This window comes from Pleurodeles waltl, chromosome 4_2 (genome assembly GCF_031143425.1).
Source record: "Pleurodeles waltl isolate 20211129_DDA chromosome 4_2, aPleWal1.hap1.20221129, whole genome shotgun sequence".
NCBI classification, from domain to species: Eukaryota; Metazoa; Chordata; class Amphibia; order Caudata; family Salamandridae; genus Pleurodeles; species Pleurodeles waltl.
Window position 1 is genome coordinate 487,136,760 of NC_090443.1, and position 14,384 is coordinate 487,151,143.

The 14,384-nt window shown below is 39.7% G+C and overlaps 1 protein-coding gene across 4 annotated transcripts in view; it reads right to left on the reverse strand.

The window, feature by feature from the left end:
* Positions 1-540: 540 nt before the first annotated feature.
* The window catches only part of TMEM205 (transmembrane protein 205), an 83,318-nt gene continuing 69,474 nt past the window's right edge, over positions 541-14,384 (reverse strand). For 2 of the 4 annotated variants that reach the window (XM_069231871.1, XM_069231872.1), the window contains one exon: positions 541-859. In XM_069231871.1, the coding sequence (XP_069087972.1) occupies positions 706-859 (154 nt within the window). In that variant the 3' untranslated portion in view covers positions 541-705. The remainder of the gene's footprint in view (positions 860-14,384) is intronic. The other 2 variants (XM_069231869.1, XM_069231870.1) reach the window with 1 other exon arrangement.

A 14,384-nucleotide genomic window follows, 5' to 3' on the forward strand; every position in this document is an offset into this window, starting at 1 on the left:
CCAGTACTCCTCCAAGGCCCACCAATTCTGCCAGAAAACTTGATTTCTCTTTTGATAATCTGCTTTCATTTTCCAATCAAATATCATACGTGGCGGCAACCTGTTTTCAATCTCTTACAACTCTTCATAAAATCTTTCCTTTTAAACCCATTTCTTAATGGAAAACTGTGGTCCAAGCTCTCATTATAGCTAGTTCAAACTCTGAAAACTCCCTATACCTTGGGATACCCAACCATCTCTTACAACATTCACAGATTGTACAGAACACTACAACCTGGATTATACTGAATATCCCAAAAGATGTTCAGGCAGGGAACATCTTGAATCCCTTGCACTTCCTTCTAATAAGTAAATGTGTAATTTTCAAGGCACTCTATTTTCCTAACTTCTTTACTTCACTGGTCCCTCATCCATAAGGAGCTAATTTACTCCCTATTTCTATCCTCTTAAGTTGAAGTCTTCTACTCAGTCATTGCTGACGCTCTTTAAAGGTAACTCTAGAACACAAGGAGACAGACCGTTCCTTTTTTTTGTTTTTTAATCAGACAAACACCTGAACACCCTCCCATTGAGAATAGTGATTCTCTAAATTACATGAGCAGAGAATAAAGATTTCATGAACGACATAGATGCTAACATTATGCATAACATCTTTTAATGGCACTCCTGCGGCACCTTTAAAAAAAACACAACATAAATCTGCAACTAAAACTCCAAGTCCATAAATAATCCCTCCATGGAACACTCTTCCTCTTTTAAATGCCACAAATGCCGCAAACTTCCTTTCCTGAATTCAGCCTCTTCTTCTGTCTGGAAAGATATCCGAATTCTTCCATTCTCCATCCTTTCCATTGTGTCTCTAAAAGAACAATAAACCACATCAATAATATCCAAGATATTTACAAAACTCATGTAAAAATAAATATATAAATTTTTCCTGTAACCATAAATGCATACATACGTCATCTAAAGTATTCCTAAAACATATATTTACAACCATTGGTACTTTATTATTATTATTATTATCATCATTATTATTATTTTTCCATCGGGAAGAGGAGGGTGGAATAATGTTAGCCTCCATGTGTTTAATGAAATCTTGATTGTCTGTTCATGTAATTTGGAGAATTGCCATTTCATTTCAAGACTGGAGGCTACCATTATGCATGTTGAAATCTTTTCATCACCTCCTTAGCCAACTGTTTTACTGTTCTAAAGTAATGCTTTGCAAAAGTGTCAGCATTAGACCAGTCAGCATCTTTCAGAATCTCCTCCAGTGTGCTCCCAGACCAATAGGCTTTACTTGCCATAGCACCTGTTACTGAATGTGGTTTAAATTGTGTCACATCTATACCTGATTGCTCCACTGCTGATTTTACCCATCTTGCAATCCCAGCATTGCTTATTTCTCTGTAAGGTTTTACATAAGAGTTTGCAAATGGATACTCACCATCCTGTCTGAATTCCATTACTCTGGTCTTATATTCTTTCAAACAATCACACACAATTTCCTACAATCTGGAAAATTCGGGTAAAAATTAGACTGACACTGTTTTTGTTCTTTTCCAAATCTGGAAATAAGCTCCATCTGGTCTATATACCCTACTACGTACCTCTAATGGTTTCATGTCAGATACCCTTCTACATGAAATTAAACATAATAAAGTGGCTAATTTAATAGATAGTTTTTAAAATCCAAATATCTATTCATGGGCCATGATAAAAAAAGTCAGAATTAAATTTAAATCCCACAAACTCTCATATCAAGTTTTAGGTGGTCTTCTTAATATCATACATTTTAAAACTCTTCATACAATAGAATTCCTTCACACAGATTGTCCATCCACACAAATGTGTCCTACAGATATTGCAGATCTGTAAGAATTTAGAGTCCTATAACTTAGGCTTTCATACACTGTTCTACTAAAATAAATTATTACCTCAACTACAAGCGCCTACATGGAATCCAAATGTCTCTCCATGCACCAACTAACCCATACTCTCCTCACCCCCTTTTATCTTCTCCTAGTTCCCGATGAGCAAGATACCTCGAGCAGCTCAACAGCTATGTTAGAAAGTCCCTGGAAACATTCAGATCACCGGACACCTTAAAAGCAAAACGGTTCAATACCTTACTCTCTACCAAATTATGTTCTTTTCCTTCCTCATTCATTAGTAGGCCCTCTGATGCTGGAATTAAAAAAGGAATTGCACACACTAACTCCATTACTGCTGGAAACCATACCTGGCATACCCAAAATGGTGTCACCAACACAATCTGACACTTCTCCATTCTCACTTTAAGTAGAACTCTCTGTATCATTGCGAACAGAGGAAAGACATAAGCATCCTTCCTTTTCCAGTCTGCTGAAAAACATTCACTGCACTCGCCCCAGGATCTGGAATCCAACTGAAGTAATTCTTTAGCTGAAAAGTCATTCTGCTTGCAAATAGGTCCACCTTCAAATGACCACACAATTTGTCTATCGTCCTAAAATAACACAGATTCACCTTCCAATCCCTGTAATCCCTCATATTCCTCAAATCCCAATCAGCTGTCAAATTCATTTGCCCTGGTAAGTATTCTGCTTTCACTATAATTCTGTGTACCATACAAAAATATTAAAGCTCTTTCGCCGATTCTGTAAATGTTTTTGATCTGCTCACCCCTAAATGATTGATATAAGCTGTAGTTGACACATTATCCATCCACATCAGAACTGACTGCCCTTTCAATACTTCCTTGAAACTTTTTAAAGCATGTATTCTACCTGTTAATTCTAGACAGTTTATATTATTCAGTCGCTCCTCTCCAACGCCCTTATATCGCTTTCGTTCCTCGCTGTGCTCCCCAGCCTGTCAAACTGGCACCTTTCTCCAAAACAAATTTTGGTACACATCTAAATATTACAAGTCCATTCTGTGCCTCCTTATTTTGTAACCACCATTCTAACTGCACTCTCGATTCCTGGTTCAGACAAACTCTGTGTCCATACCACAGTCCTTTCCTCAATGCATCCCTCTTTATTCTCTGTAAAGCACAGTAATGTAACAGGCCTGGAAATATTGCCTGAATTGAAGATGACAATCTTACCAAACAAGCTAAATCTCACAGAGATAAATTGTGGTTTCTTAGCACATGCCAAATCTCCTTTTGTATCATATTTATCTTTCTTTGTGGAAGTTGTAACGTTACCTGCATGGTATCCATTTGGAATCCTAAAAAATCTATGCTTTGTGTAGGAAGGAATATTGACTTGCCCTTGTTTAAAAAAAAGAATTCTCCAGTAAAGTCTTCACCATTTCCAACTCCTTCAAATGCTCTAACTGCTGTGACATCAGCAGTATGTCATCAAAATAAACAATCAATCTCACACCCCTCGCTCTAAGGTGTGCCATCACTACCCTCATCACTTTTGTGAAGCACCACGGGCAGAAGATAATCTGAAAGGAGGGCACTGAAACTGATAAATTATCTTCCCCAATCTGAATTGTAAGTATCTTTGACTCTTTCCCTTGTTTGGAATTGTGAACTAAGCATCCTTTAGATCTAACTTCACCATCCAGTCATTCCTAGTAACATGTCCCTCAAACAATGGATCCCTTCCATTTTGGAATGTCTGTCAACCAAAAACCTGTTTATTTCCAACAGTTTCATAGCTGGTCTCCATGCCTTGTCTTTTTTTCTCCCCCCAAGAAAAGAGTGCTTATAAACACCTTGTTTTCCTCTTCTACCTCGTTTATCACATTTTTTGTAACATTGTCTCTGTCTTTAAATCTACCACACTTTTTTGTTCCTCTGTTAAACTCAACTCTCTTTTTTCTCTCACTTGTTGGGGCTCCTCTAACAACTGTATTTGAAATCCTTGTAATGTTTTGAAAACTTGTGCATCTTTTGTTATTTGTTCCCAATCTTTCACAAAATACTTCAAACTTCGTCCTAAACTTCCCTGGGAAGAACTGGAATTTGTCACTTAACTCACCTTGATTTCCTTGGAAATTCTGACCTCGTCTCGATAGCCATTCTCTTTGTGGATGTCCTCTTCTACCTCTACTCAGATAAAAACTTGTAGTGGTCTGATATCCTCTACCATACCCTTTGAACTGACTATTGTATTGGGGCCTCTGTGTCGATGGTCCCCGTCTACTGGCCCCTCCTAAAACAAAACTTCCCAAAACTTTCCTCATATATACTTGTGCTTTGTCTAAGGCAGTAAAAGTAGAAACATACTTCTCTAAAATGTTCCCAAAGCATTGTCCAAATAATAATCCTTTCACTTGTACACTCACTCATTTATTTCTCTACCATATCCCCTAAATTTGGGCTTATTTTCATTAGTATTACATTAATATGGCTTTCCTTCTTTCCGCCAGCTATCCTGCACTGGCATTACCTAAAAGCACAATCCCTCTTTGACTCTATCCCCGGAGTAACTCAAGATCCACTTCATTATTATTAATATGAGCTTCCTCCACCATATCTAAAAATTTTACTATTGGTCCTAGAACATCTAAGAACTCATGCGCACTGTTTCAGCGAGCGTTCTAGCCCTGTTCATGGATTTCTGCCCAGTCTGAACAGTAAACGTGTCATTTCTGGATCCAGTTTTGGGGTTGTACACACCTTTTCATCAATAACTGGTCTGGAACACTCAGCTTTAAGAACTCTTTTGACTTCCTTATCTAATGATTTCCTTAATCATTCTTTCATGAACATACTGACATGTTTTATAGGCCACAGCTCTCCACTATGTGGATGCCGTAGTTCATAGGGTGAAAACATTTCTTCACCCAACTGATTTTTCAGTAACTCTAGTTTTCCTGAATTCTCTATATCCACAAATTTCTCTTGAAAATCCTCATCCTGTTTTATATGGAATACATACTCATCATAATAGTTACCATAATTATCTGCTGGCAACTCCAGCCGTATTTCATCACTATCAAATTCATCAATTTCTGTGTTACTTGAAACACTTTTCCCTGGGGTGTCGCTAAGGACACCTCTCCTCCGCATGCCGATAAGGACACCTTTCCTTTTGATGGAGTTCAATCCATCCTTTCTTTACTTTGGTATAGTAGATTTTTCTACAAGTTTGCTTTTTTCAAATTTGCCCCACATTTTTCTCTTTCCTCATCTTCCTTTGAAACGGAGAAATACTTCTCACAAGATTAGATAGCCTTTCTCTCGTTCATAATATTCTGTTATCTCATTTACCTGTTCTCTCATCTCATGTATTATTTTTTTTATTATTTCCTCATTTAATTTAGTTCCACAAAAATCTGAACTTCAACTCTGTTCAGCCTCCATAAAAACTTAAACCTACTCTATTAGTATTGAATATATATACTATAAATATGTTCGAATAACTACTCCCTAACTATCAAAAACTCTCTAGATTCCCCATCTCACTCCTAATAATCACTACAAAATTCTAAATTTTTCAACAAAAGTTTGTAACCCCTCGGATAAACCTGCTGACCACTTTGTGAACTGATCGTAAAAACAGACCATTACTCGAAATTAATCGCTCACATAATTCCGTTAGCATTCAATGTATTCATCCCCAAAGTAAAATGGGCGCCAAATCTCACTTTATAATATGGCCAATCACAGCTCAGCATCTCCCAGGAGACGCACGAGCAAAATGAACACTCAGCCTTCCAGGTCACTTTTCAAATGTGGCTCAACTGCATAGCAGAACAGTAAACAGACATGAGCGGTATTTCTCACCGGCACAAGCTGAATGCTCTTCGGCTACTAAAGAGAAGCACAAGCTTGAAACCAGGCAGAAGTGTCGGCTGCTTTGCCACGAGAGCTACTTCAACCCACTGGCATTCAACTAAGATCATTACAGAAGCTCAGAATTTCAACACGTGTCTCCTGAATGCAAAATAAACAGGACACCCGAACTGGTTGGTTTAAAAAACTACACAAGCTTATGAAAAAATCTTTTGCTTGGGATATTATACTATAAAAAAATTACATGTTACCGTAGCCACATATTAATAAGATTCACAACATAACAATGTTTGTACAGATTAACAATTCAAATATAACCACATAAACATACACTTCTAAAAATGAGAAGTGTTTATAAATCAATTATTCGTAATAAATAAACTACAACCCTAGTAATCCAAATAAAATCTTAATTTATCAGCTATGAATATTTTTCTCCACAGAAGCAGCATTTAAAAGAGGAAGAGTGTTCAGTGTAGGGATTACTTATGGGCTTGGAGTTCTAGTTCTAGATTCAAGTTGTGGTTCTTTAAAGGTGCTGCAGGTGTGGCACTAAAAGATGCTATGCCTAATGGAAGCCTCTGGTCTTCAAATCAGAATGCCTTCAGGAAAAAGATTAATTTTCAAAAACGCTTATCAGTAGAATTGAGCCTTTCCTTTTCCTTTGACAGTTGGCAGGGCCACTTGTAGGGCAGCTGTAGTCCTTTAGAAATGTTATTTCATTAATTCATTCACAAGTAGATGAGATGTACACTCTCCCCCCAAAATTGGGAGACATAACACCCTCAGCCTGAGAAAGCAAGCACCGGCAATGGCGGTAAGTCTTATACCTGAACGCCCCTTCAGTCAGTGATGGGAGAAGGCACTAAATAAATCATCATACACACACACACTGCCACTGATCCTTGCACTCACACATCCATTGACCCATATGTACATTTACCCACTAACCATCTGCAAATATACACACAAACATAACAAGTATATGGACAAAATATTAAAAAGTGAAAAGAAGAAAAATGAAACTGGTCGGCACCTGCACTTTGCAGACCGTTCCAAGATGACCAACATGTTGCTTCTAAATGTGGTAGTCATCTTTCAATGTTGAAACAGCCATGCTCTGGGAATATTACTATTTCAAAATGTCCACCATTTCAGAAGTTGTGGCCATGCAGGTTGCAATGCGCTGGAGATGAAATAAACAAAACGTGTGCAGACCAGTAGCACTGCCTTGGGAGCTTCTGCAAACTCTTTTAAAAAAAGACAAAATGAAACATGTAACAGCAATACCAGTAGATCTGATTTATTACTGAAAGTGTCTCTTCAGTCACTTATTAGTTTGGTCACTATTAAAGTCATCATGCATTACAAGAATAAAAGTGGAAAAAGGAAAACGTCACCAATTAAACTTGGCAAGAATATGCTTGCAATACAAAAATAAAATTAAAATGCAGCAGGAGATCGTAGTGCAATGATATAGCACATAGTGTACTGTTCTTTTAAAGTCCCAACATAGTCGTCACATTTAAAAGTAACACGTTGGCCATTTTGAAGGTGCAAAAACAATGATACACTATGCACAATACTATTCTAAGATGCTGCTAAGTAAACTGCAGTGGGTGGCCATCTTCAAATGATAAACTGTGTAGTGTACCACTGATTACTGATCTTAGGTGACCAACATAATGCTTTTTAAATACGTTGGCTACCTTTGAAGAATAAAACAATGGTACACCATGGACAAAACATTCCAAGATGGTTGCCTAGTTTACAAATAGTGGTCACATGGGATGCAGCACACTTTAGAGGAAATGAGCGGCAAGCACAGAGCAGCAGGAGAAATAAATAAATAAAGGGAGACCTATAAAAGGGAAAAAAAATGAAAACAAAAATACGAGCCATCAGTCCAAACACTGAAGCACACTCATTTTGCAGGCAGATGTACACATGTGATCTGGCAAAATGCTGTTACTCACAGCACAATATAGTAAATGGCATACATGAGTTAACTCATTGGCCCTCACACTATGCTGTCATGGGGAGAAGGAGAATATAAATGACACTCAAACAGATGAGGGCTGACCCAAAGACCCTTTATGTATGTAGAGTTTTTTTTAATGTTTTCTTTTATTGCAAGGGCCTGGAAGGCAACTACACCTGCCAAGCTGCTCCAAGAGGGTCTATCAAGGAGTATCACAGCGCAAATCATCTACACCCAGGGTTTGTCTCAGGAAGAGCCAACACCAAAAGCCTTGCCTACAACAGCAGCCTCTGACATTCCATATAACAACACAGACACTAACACGGTGTTGTGACAATCCACCCATAATTATTGGTTTTAACATATGCTTTTCACAATAAATGTGCCAAGCCTACTGTCTTTGTCATAACATTTAATAATAAACAATATCCCTTCAATGGCATCTGACATAAATTGTTCAAATGGACCAATCACATCAGTAAACTTTATCATTAGCTTGTCACCATCACCAAACCAAGCCTAATATCGACGATAAACTGTCTCACAAGGTAGATAGGCTAACAGACAGCAACATTACAAATGAGTATAAAATTACAGTTGACTAAACAATATACAATCCCTCTTAAGAATCTCTCTTAACAATCATCACCTCTGTGCAAATCTTCTACCCCAAAGGTTTGTGCAATATTGTAACAAACATTAAAACTCTTTTTACTACATTAATCTCTGAGAATTCCACGTAGCAAAATATCAATCTGCAGTTTTCAACAAAGTGTAACAATCAATCCCTAAATGCCTATTGGTTGAACAAATACATTTCACAGAATGTAAGTCAAACCTAACTTTCCATGCTATCTCTTTATTGTACAGTGAGAGAGGGCCACAGTGACCCCATTACATATTATTAACAAAGTTTGATAAAGAAGCAGACCAAGAAACCATGAGCATCTTTATGAACAGAAGTATGATAATGGATATTTAGCTCTAAATATCCCAGGACCCACATCCCCTACTCCTCTTTCTAAATGATGTTATTACTGTTATTACAAAGTATTGCCTAGAACACTGCTTATGTACATCTGGACCATGTGTCAATATTTGAGGAAGTCATCACAGATTGTCACAGTTTTTTCAATCTGATTGTTGAGTTTGAATATTGTTTTTTTTTTCAAATGTTGCCATTTAAAACATATCATATAGCCCGAGTCACATGTAGGAACATTTGGTGTCCACTTGAAGTAGGCCTCCAGTATTACACATACATTGGCAACCATCAGGCATATAGTTATACGAATAAAAATAGAAGCACAGTTACAGTTTGTAAAACAACATACAGTCTCTCTAAAAAGGGATTAACAAGGATTTTCAAATCTCCAACTCCAAGTGTTTGTCAGAGGGATACCCAACACAGAATCCTTGCCTGCAACTGTAATCTGTGAGATTCCATGTAACAAAATAAGTATCTACAGCCATTAACACAGTGCAATGACCCTTAACCCCTTGGCTGCCAGGCCTTTTCCCCCTCAGGTGGCAGGCATTTTTTGGCTATGTGGGGGACTTCGCGCTTGGGCCCTCATAACTTTTTTTCCATATAAGCTACCCACGCTTAATTTGCATCCTTTTTTCCAACATCCTAGGGATTATAGAGGTACCTAGAGTTTGTGGGTTCACCTGGAGGACACCAAGAAATTAGCCAAAATACAGCAAATTTTTCATTTAAAAAAAAAAAAAAAAGAGAAATAAAGGGCTGCAGAAGAAGGCTTGTTTTTTTTTCCCTGAAGGTTTTTTTCCCTGAAAGTCATCAACAAAGGGTTTACTGTGCTATAATCACCATCTTACCAGCTTTCAGGAACAGGCAGACTTTAATCAGAAAAACACATTTTTCAACACAATTTTGGTATTTTACTGGGACATACCCCATTTTAAAAGTATTTTGTGCTTTGTGCCTCCTTCCAGTTACTGAGAGAAATGAGAGGAGCCACAAATTTCCACCCAGTGTTCCCCCAAGTCTCCCGATAAAAATGGTACCTCAGTTGTGTGGGTAGGCCTACTGCTGAAGAAAGGAAATGCCCCAAAGCACTATGTGGACACATCACAATTATCAAATACAAAACTACTTGTTTTTTGGGGATGAGGGGGCACCTGTGTTTTTGGTTCTGGGCTCAGCAGCCATATAGGGAAACCTACCAAATCCAAACATTTCTGAAAACTAGACACCCGAGAGAGTCAAGGGAGGTGTGACTTGCGTAGATCCCTCAGTGTTTTCTTACCCAGAATCCTCAGCAAACCTCAAATTTAGCTAAAAAAAAAAATCTAATTTTTCTCACATTTCTGTGTGGGATTACCACACCGGGACATATTTCCTACCACCCAATGTTCCCCTCAACCGCCCGGTAAAAATGATACCTCACTTGTGTAAGTAAGCCAAGTGCCTGTGACAGGGAAGAACCAAAAACATGTCAAAATTGAGGGGGAACCAAAGCGGGTCCAAAAGGGCAGTTTGAAAAAAATACATTTTTAGGCTGACAAGAGGGGCAGAATTTTTATCGGTATAGATGCGACAATGCTGGGTGGTAGGAATTTTGTGGATCCTGCAGATTCCGTAAGGTTCCAGTACAAAAATGTGGGAAAAATGTGTGATTTCCAGCAAAGTTGGAGGTTTGCAGGGCATTGTGGTTAAGAAAATGGTGCGGGGTGCATGTGAAGCACACCATCCTGGACTCAACCAGATGTTTAATTTTCAGATGTGGCTAGGACTTGTGGATTATTCTACACAGCAGCATCCCAAAGTTCAAAAAGTGCAGCCCTCTCCATTCCAAGTGGGACAAGTTTGAGAGTTAGACAAGCTCTCATGGCCCAAATGTAAAACCAAAACCCAAAATAATGTAATGTCCTCTTGCTTGCCGTGGGATAACATGTTTTAGTGTGCAAGGGAGAGCTGAAAGACTGTTACTCCCTTCAGCTGGGAGGTGGGGGGGATAAGGGGGCATAATCATGCCCCTACTGGTTGGTAGCCACCACCCCACTAATGTTTTTTTTTTTTTATTCCCTGGCATCTAGTAGGCTTTCTGCCCCCCCCCGGGGGAGTGGATCGGGGGTAATTTGCCCACCGGTGTGCAGAACAACTTTGGCCCATTTATTTGGGGTAGGGGTATGGCCACCCTCTATTTAAAAAAAAAAAAATCCCTGGTCTCTGGTGGGCTTTTTGCCACTGCTGTTAACGAGAAATATGCAAGTGGCATGCCCTTGTTTTTTGTTTGTTTTTTTCAAACTTTTATGCTTTTTGTGCCCTGCAGATCAACAGTGAGGTGTCTTAGTAGAGATGTGTGAAAGTGGCAGCATTAGAGAAGTGGATGCTGAAGACCCCTATTGCAGTGGATGACAGAGCTGTTAGTGAATTCAGCTATGGGAACAGCAGGAGTTGTCGAACACTGAGGTACTTTGGCAGAGCTTTTTTTAGATGCCATCACAAGTACACTGGTGATTGTTTTAACCCATTATTGGGGTGCTTTTTCAAAGCTATGCTTAGCATTACAGCTGTGGCAGGAGTTACTCCTGCTCCACACTTAGGTGCATGAGCATCTGAGACGCATATCAGTATCAGTGCAAGAATAGTGTTGTTGCTGCTTGGCACCGAAGTGCTTTTGTAATTCTGTATGTTGGCCACCGGCACAGAATAACAGAGAGCCTTCCAGTTCAGTATTGAGGTGCATTGGCAGAGCTGAACCCTGTACTGGTATAGAATAGATGCTTTTGGGATTTTAATCATATTTGCTGGTTAAACCTTTCCCTTCACATTTAAAATGCGGAACATCAAGTAGGGCTAAATGCTATGTTGTAACTGTTCTGGATAGAAAATGGTGCATGCACTCACGCTACAGGTGGGATTTACTTGCAGTGGTCGTAAGCCAACATAGAGTGGACATTATTGCTTAGAGACGCTATGCCGTGCATAGATGTCCTCAACAAATCATGGTCCACAAAATAACATTACATAAGAGGCTGCCTAGGTACATTAGAGCTAATATAGTGATTTGTATCCACAAGCGTGTGCATACAATTGAATACAAAATACATTAAAATAGAGTATTAACTTAACCCAGTATTTTTAACCACTTTGTCATGCTCTAATCAGCTTTCCCCACATTTAATACTTTAATACTTTAATTATATAACCATCTTCAAAAGAGCCACCTTGACCCAGGCAGAATTTTAAGTGCTTCCCCACCATAGTGTCTATTCCTTTGGAACTGGAGGGAACAATTCAAAGTGCAATAATAAAGCAATTTTAACACAATTTTTCCTCACCTTACACTCTAGAAATCTGTATGTTTTGGGCACATTTAACCATCATTTCTCTGCTGGTGTCGAAATGGTTTAAATGAGGAAAATGTGCGAAACCTGAACACACTTTTTCCTCATACTTTCACTGTGTTTTCCACACATCGGCAGAGTGTAAGTGAGGTTTTTAGTTTGTTTTGGTGACAAGCCACTGATCAAGGTTATAGGCCTGATCTGTTTATTATTTAATGTTACGACAAAGGTAGTTGGACTGACTTATTTGTTAGAAAGGCTATCTTAAAGCCAGTAGAAGTTTAAGGGTGGACTGTCATTACAGTATGCTAAAGTTTAGGCAGGTATTTTGTTACAGGAAACTTCTTAGGTGACCATAACAGGCAGGGTTTTGGTGATAGCTACCCCTTATGAGAGAACCTTGCACTAAAAGATTTTGCACATTGAAAATCCTTGTAATGCCATTTCAGGAAGGGCTTTATATTGTTTTGTCAATTATAATCTGCTCCAACATTCCAATGTTTTTCTTGCTGTTTCTTACTTTTAAATTCAAAGCATTCTACCCTTTGTGGGTGGAATGTTCTAATAGCATTATAGGCCTTTTGCCTCAGTGTATACCGGTCATTAAAGGCCCTCTCCCTTGTTATAGGCCCAAGCCACTCTGGATCAGGTCCTTTAACAACTGGTTTAGCCCTCAGCTGCAGCTATAAGGCTATATTGCAACAAGTCATTGATAAAAGCTGTGTCAACTTGATTGGGTCATTGGAAATAGTTATGTCGGAGGCCGTATGTCTAATCTTTTTATTATGAAAATATACAACAAATACCATGGGGCAGGCTGATTTATTATAAAAAGCATATGTTGAAGTCAATAAATATTTAAGGGATGGATTGTGATAGCATGCGTTAAAGCCCGTAAGTAGGTTTTGTGTTGCATGGATTCTTACAGATGACTGCACAACACTATGTTTTTGGTGATGGTTTCCTCCTGCATATCTGGGGGTTGCCTTGAAGAGCTTATGCAGAATTCAGTAGGCCTAAGCTGATAATGGCAACAAGCCAATGATAAGGGGGTTTATGCCTGATAGGTTCTTTGAGCAAATTTATGTCAGATGCCGTAAGTTCGATATGGTTATTAAGAAAGGTTAAGACAAAGGTAGTAAGCCTATTGTGTAAAGTATTTGTTAAAGCCAATAGGTGTTTAACCCCTCGGGGGCCTGGGGCGAGCTGGTCTCGGGATGAGACCAGCTCATCCTGCTATTGGCCCGAGGACCTGGCACCCCTCCCCTGGGCAGGGATGGAAGGAGAATCGCTTTCCCTTACACCCCCGCCCACCCCGACCCCCGTGGCGTCTGATGATGTCATTGCACAATCGTGCGCTGACCTCAACAGAGGCTGCCCCCGGATCGGAGGAGAAATGCTTCAATCGTGCGCTGACCTCAACAGAGGCTGCCCCCGGATCGGAGGAGAAATGCAAAAGCATTTCTCCTCCGATCACGTAGAGGGGGCGAGACAAGCATCAAAGGAAAGGAAAGGCCTATCCTTTCCTTTGATGTCTCTCTCAGCATTTCTGCTGCCCGATCACAATGTGATCGGGCAGCAGAAATGCCCACTAGACACCAGGGAGTTTGTTTTTACTCATAAGGGGAGCAGCCGCTTCCCAGATGGGCAAATTATTTTACGGCCATTTCTGCCCCCCTTGGGGCAGATCGGCCTTTTCTAATTAGGCCGATCTGCCCCCGGGAGGGGGGGGCAGAAACCGCCAGACACCAGGGATTTTTTTTTTTTTTTCTTTTATGTTTTTTAGATGTGGGGAGTGACCCCTTGGGCAAGGGTTGCCCCCTTGGGGGCAAAATTACCTTTAGGACATTTCTGCCCCCCCTTGCGGGCAGATCGGCCTATTTTTATTAGGCCAATCTGCCCCCATGGGGGCCAGAAACCACTAGACACCAGGGATTTTTTTAGGTCATTTTCCCGTGAGGGGAGCGACCCCTTAGGCAAGGGTCGCTCCACTGGGGGGCGCAAATTTGTTTTAGGCTATTTCTGACCCCTCTGGAGCCAGATCAGCCTATTGTAATTAGGCCGTTCTTCCCCAGGGTTGGGGTCAGAAACCTCTAGGCACCAGTGATAATTGTTTTTTTTTTTTGTTTGGTTTTTTTTTTGGGACGTGGGGAGTGACCCCTTAGGCAAGGGTCGCTCCCCTGGGGGAAAATCCTTTTAGGCCATTTCTGCCCCCATTGGTGGCAGATCGCCATATTTTCATAGATATCTACCAACTCGGTGCATATAGGTGCAAACAAGAAAATTGCCAGAAAATTGCATCCTAAATCAAAGATGCAACTTTATTTTTACCATCCAACAATTATA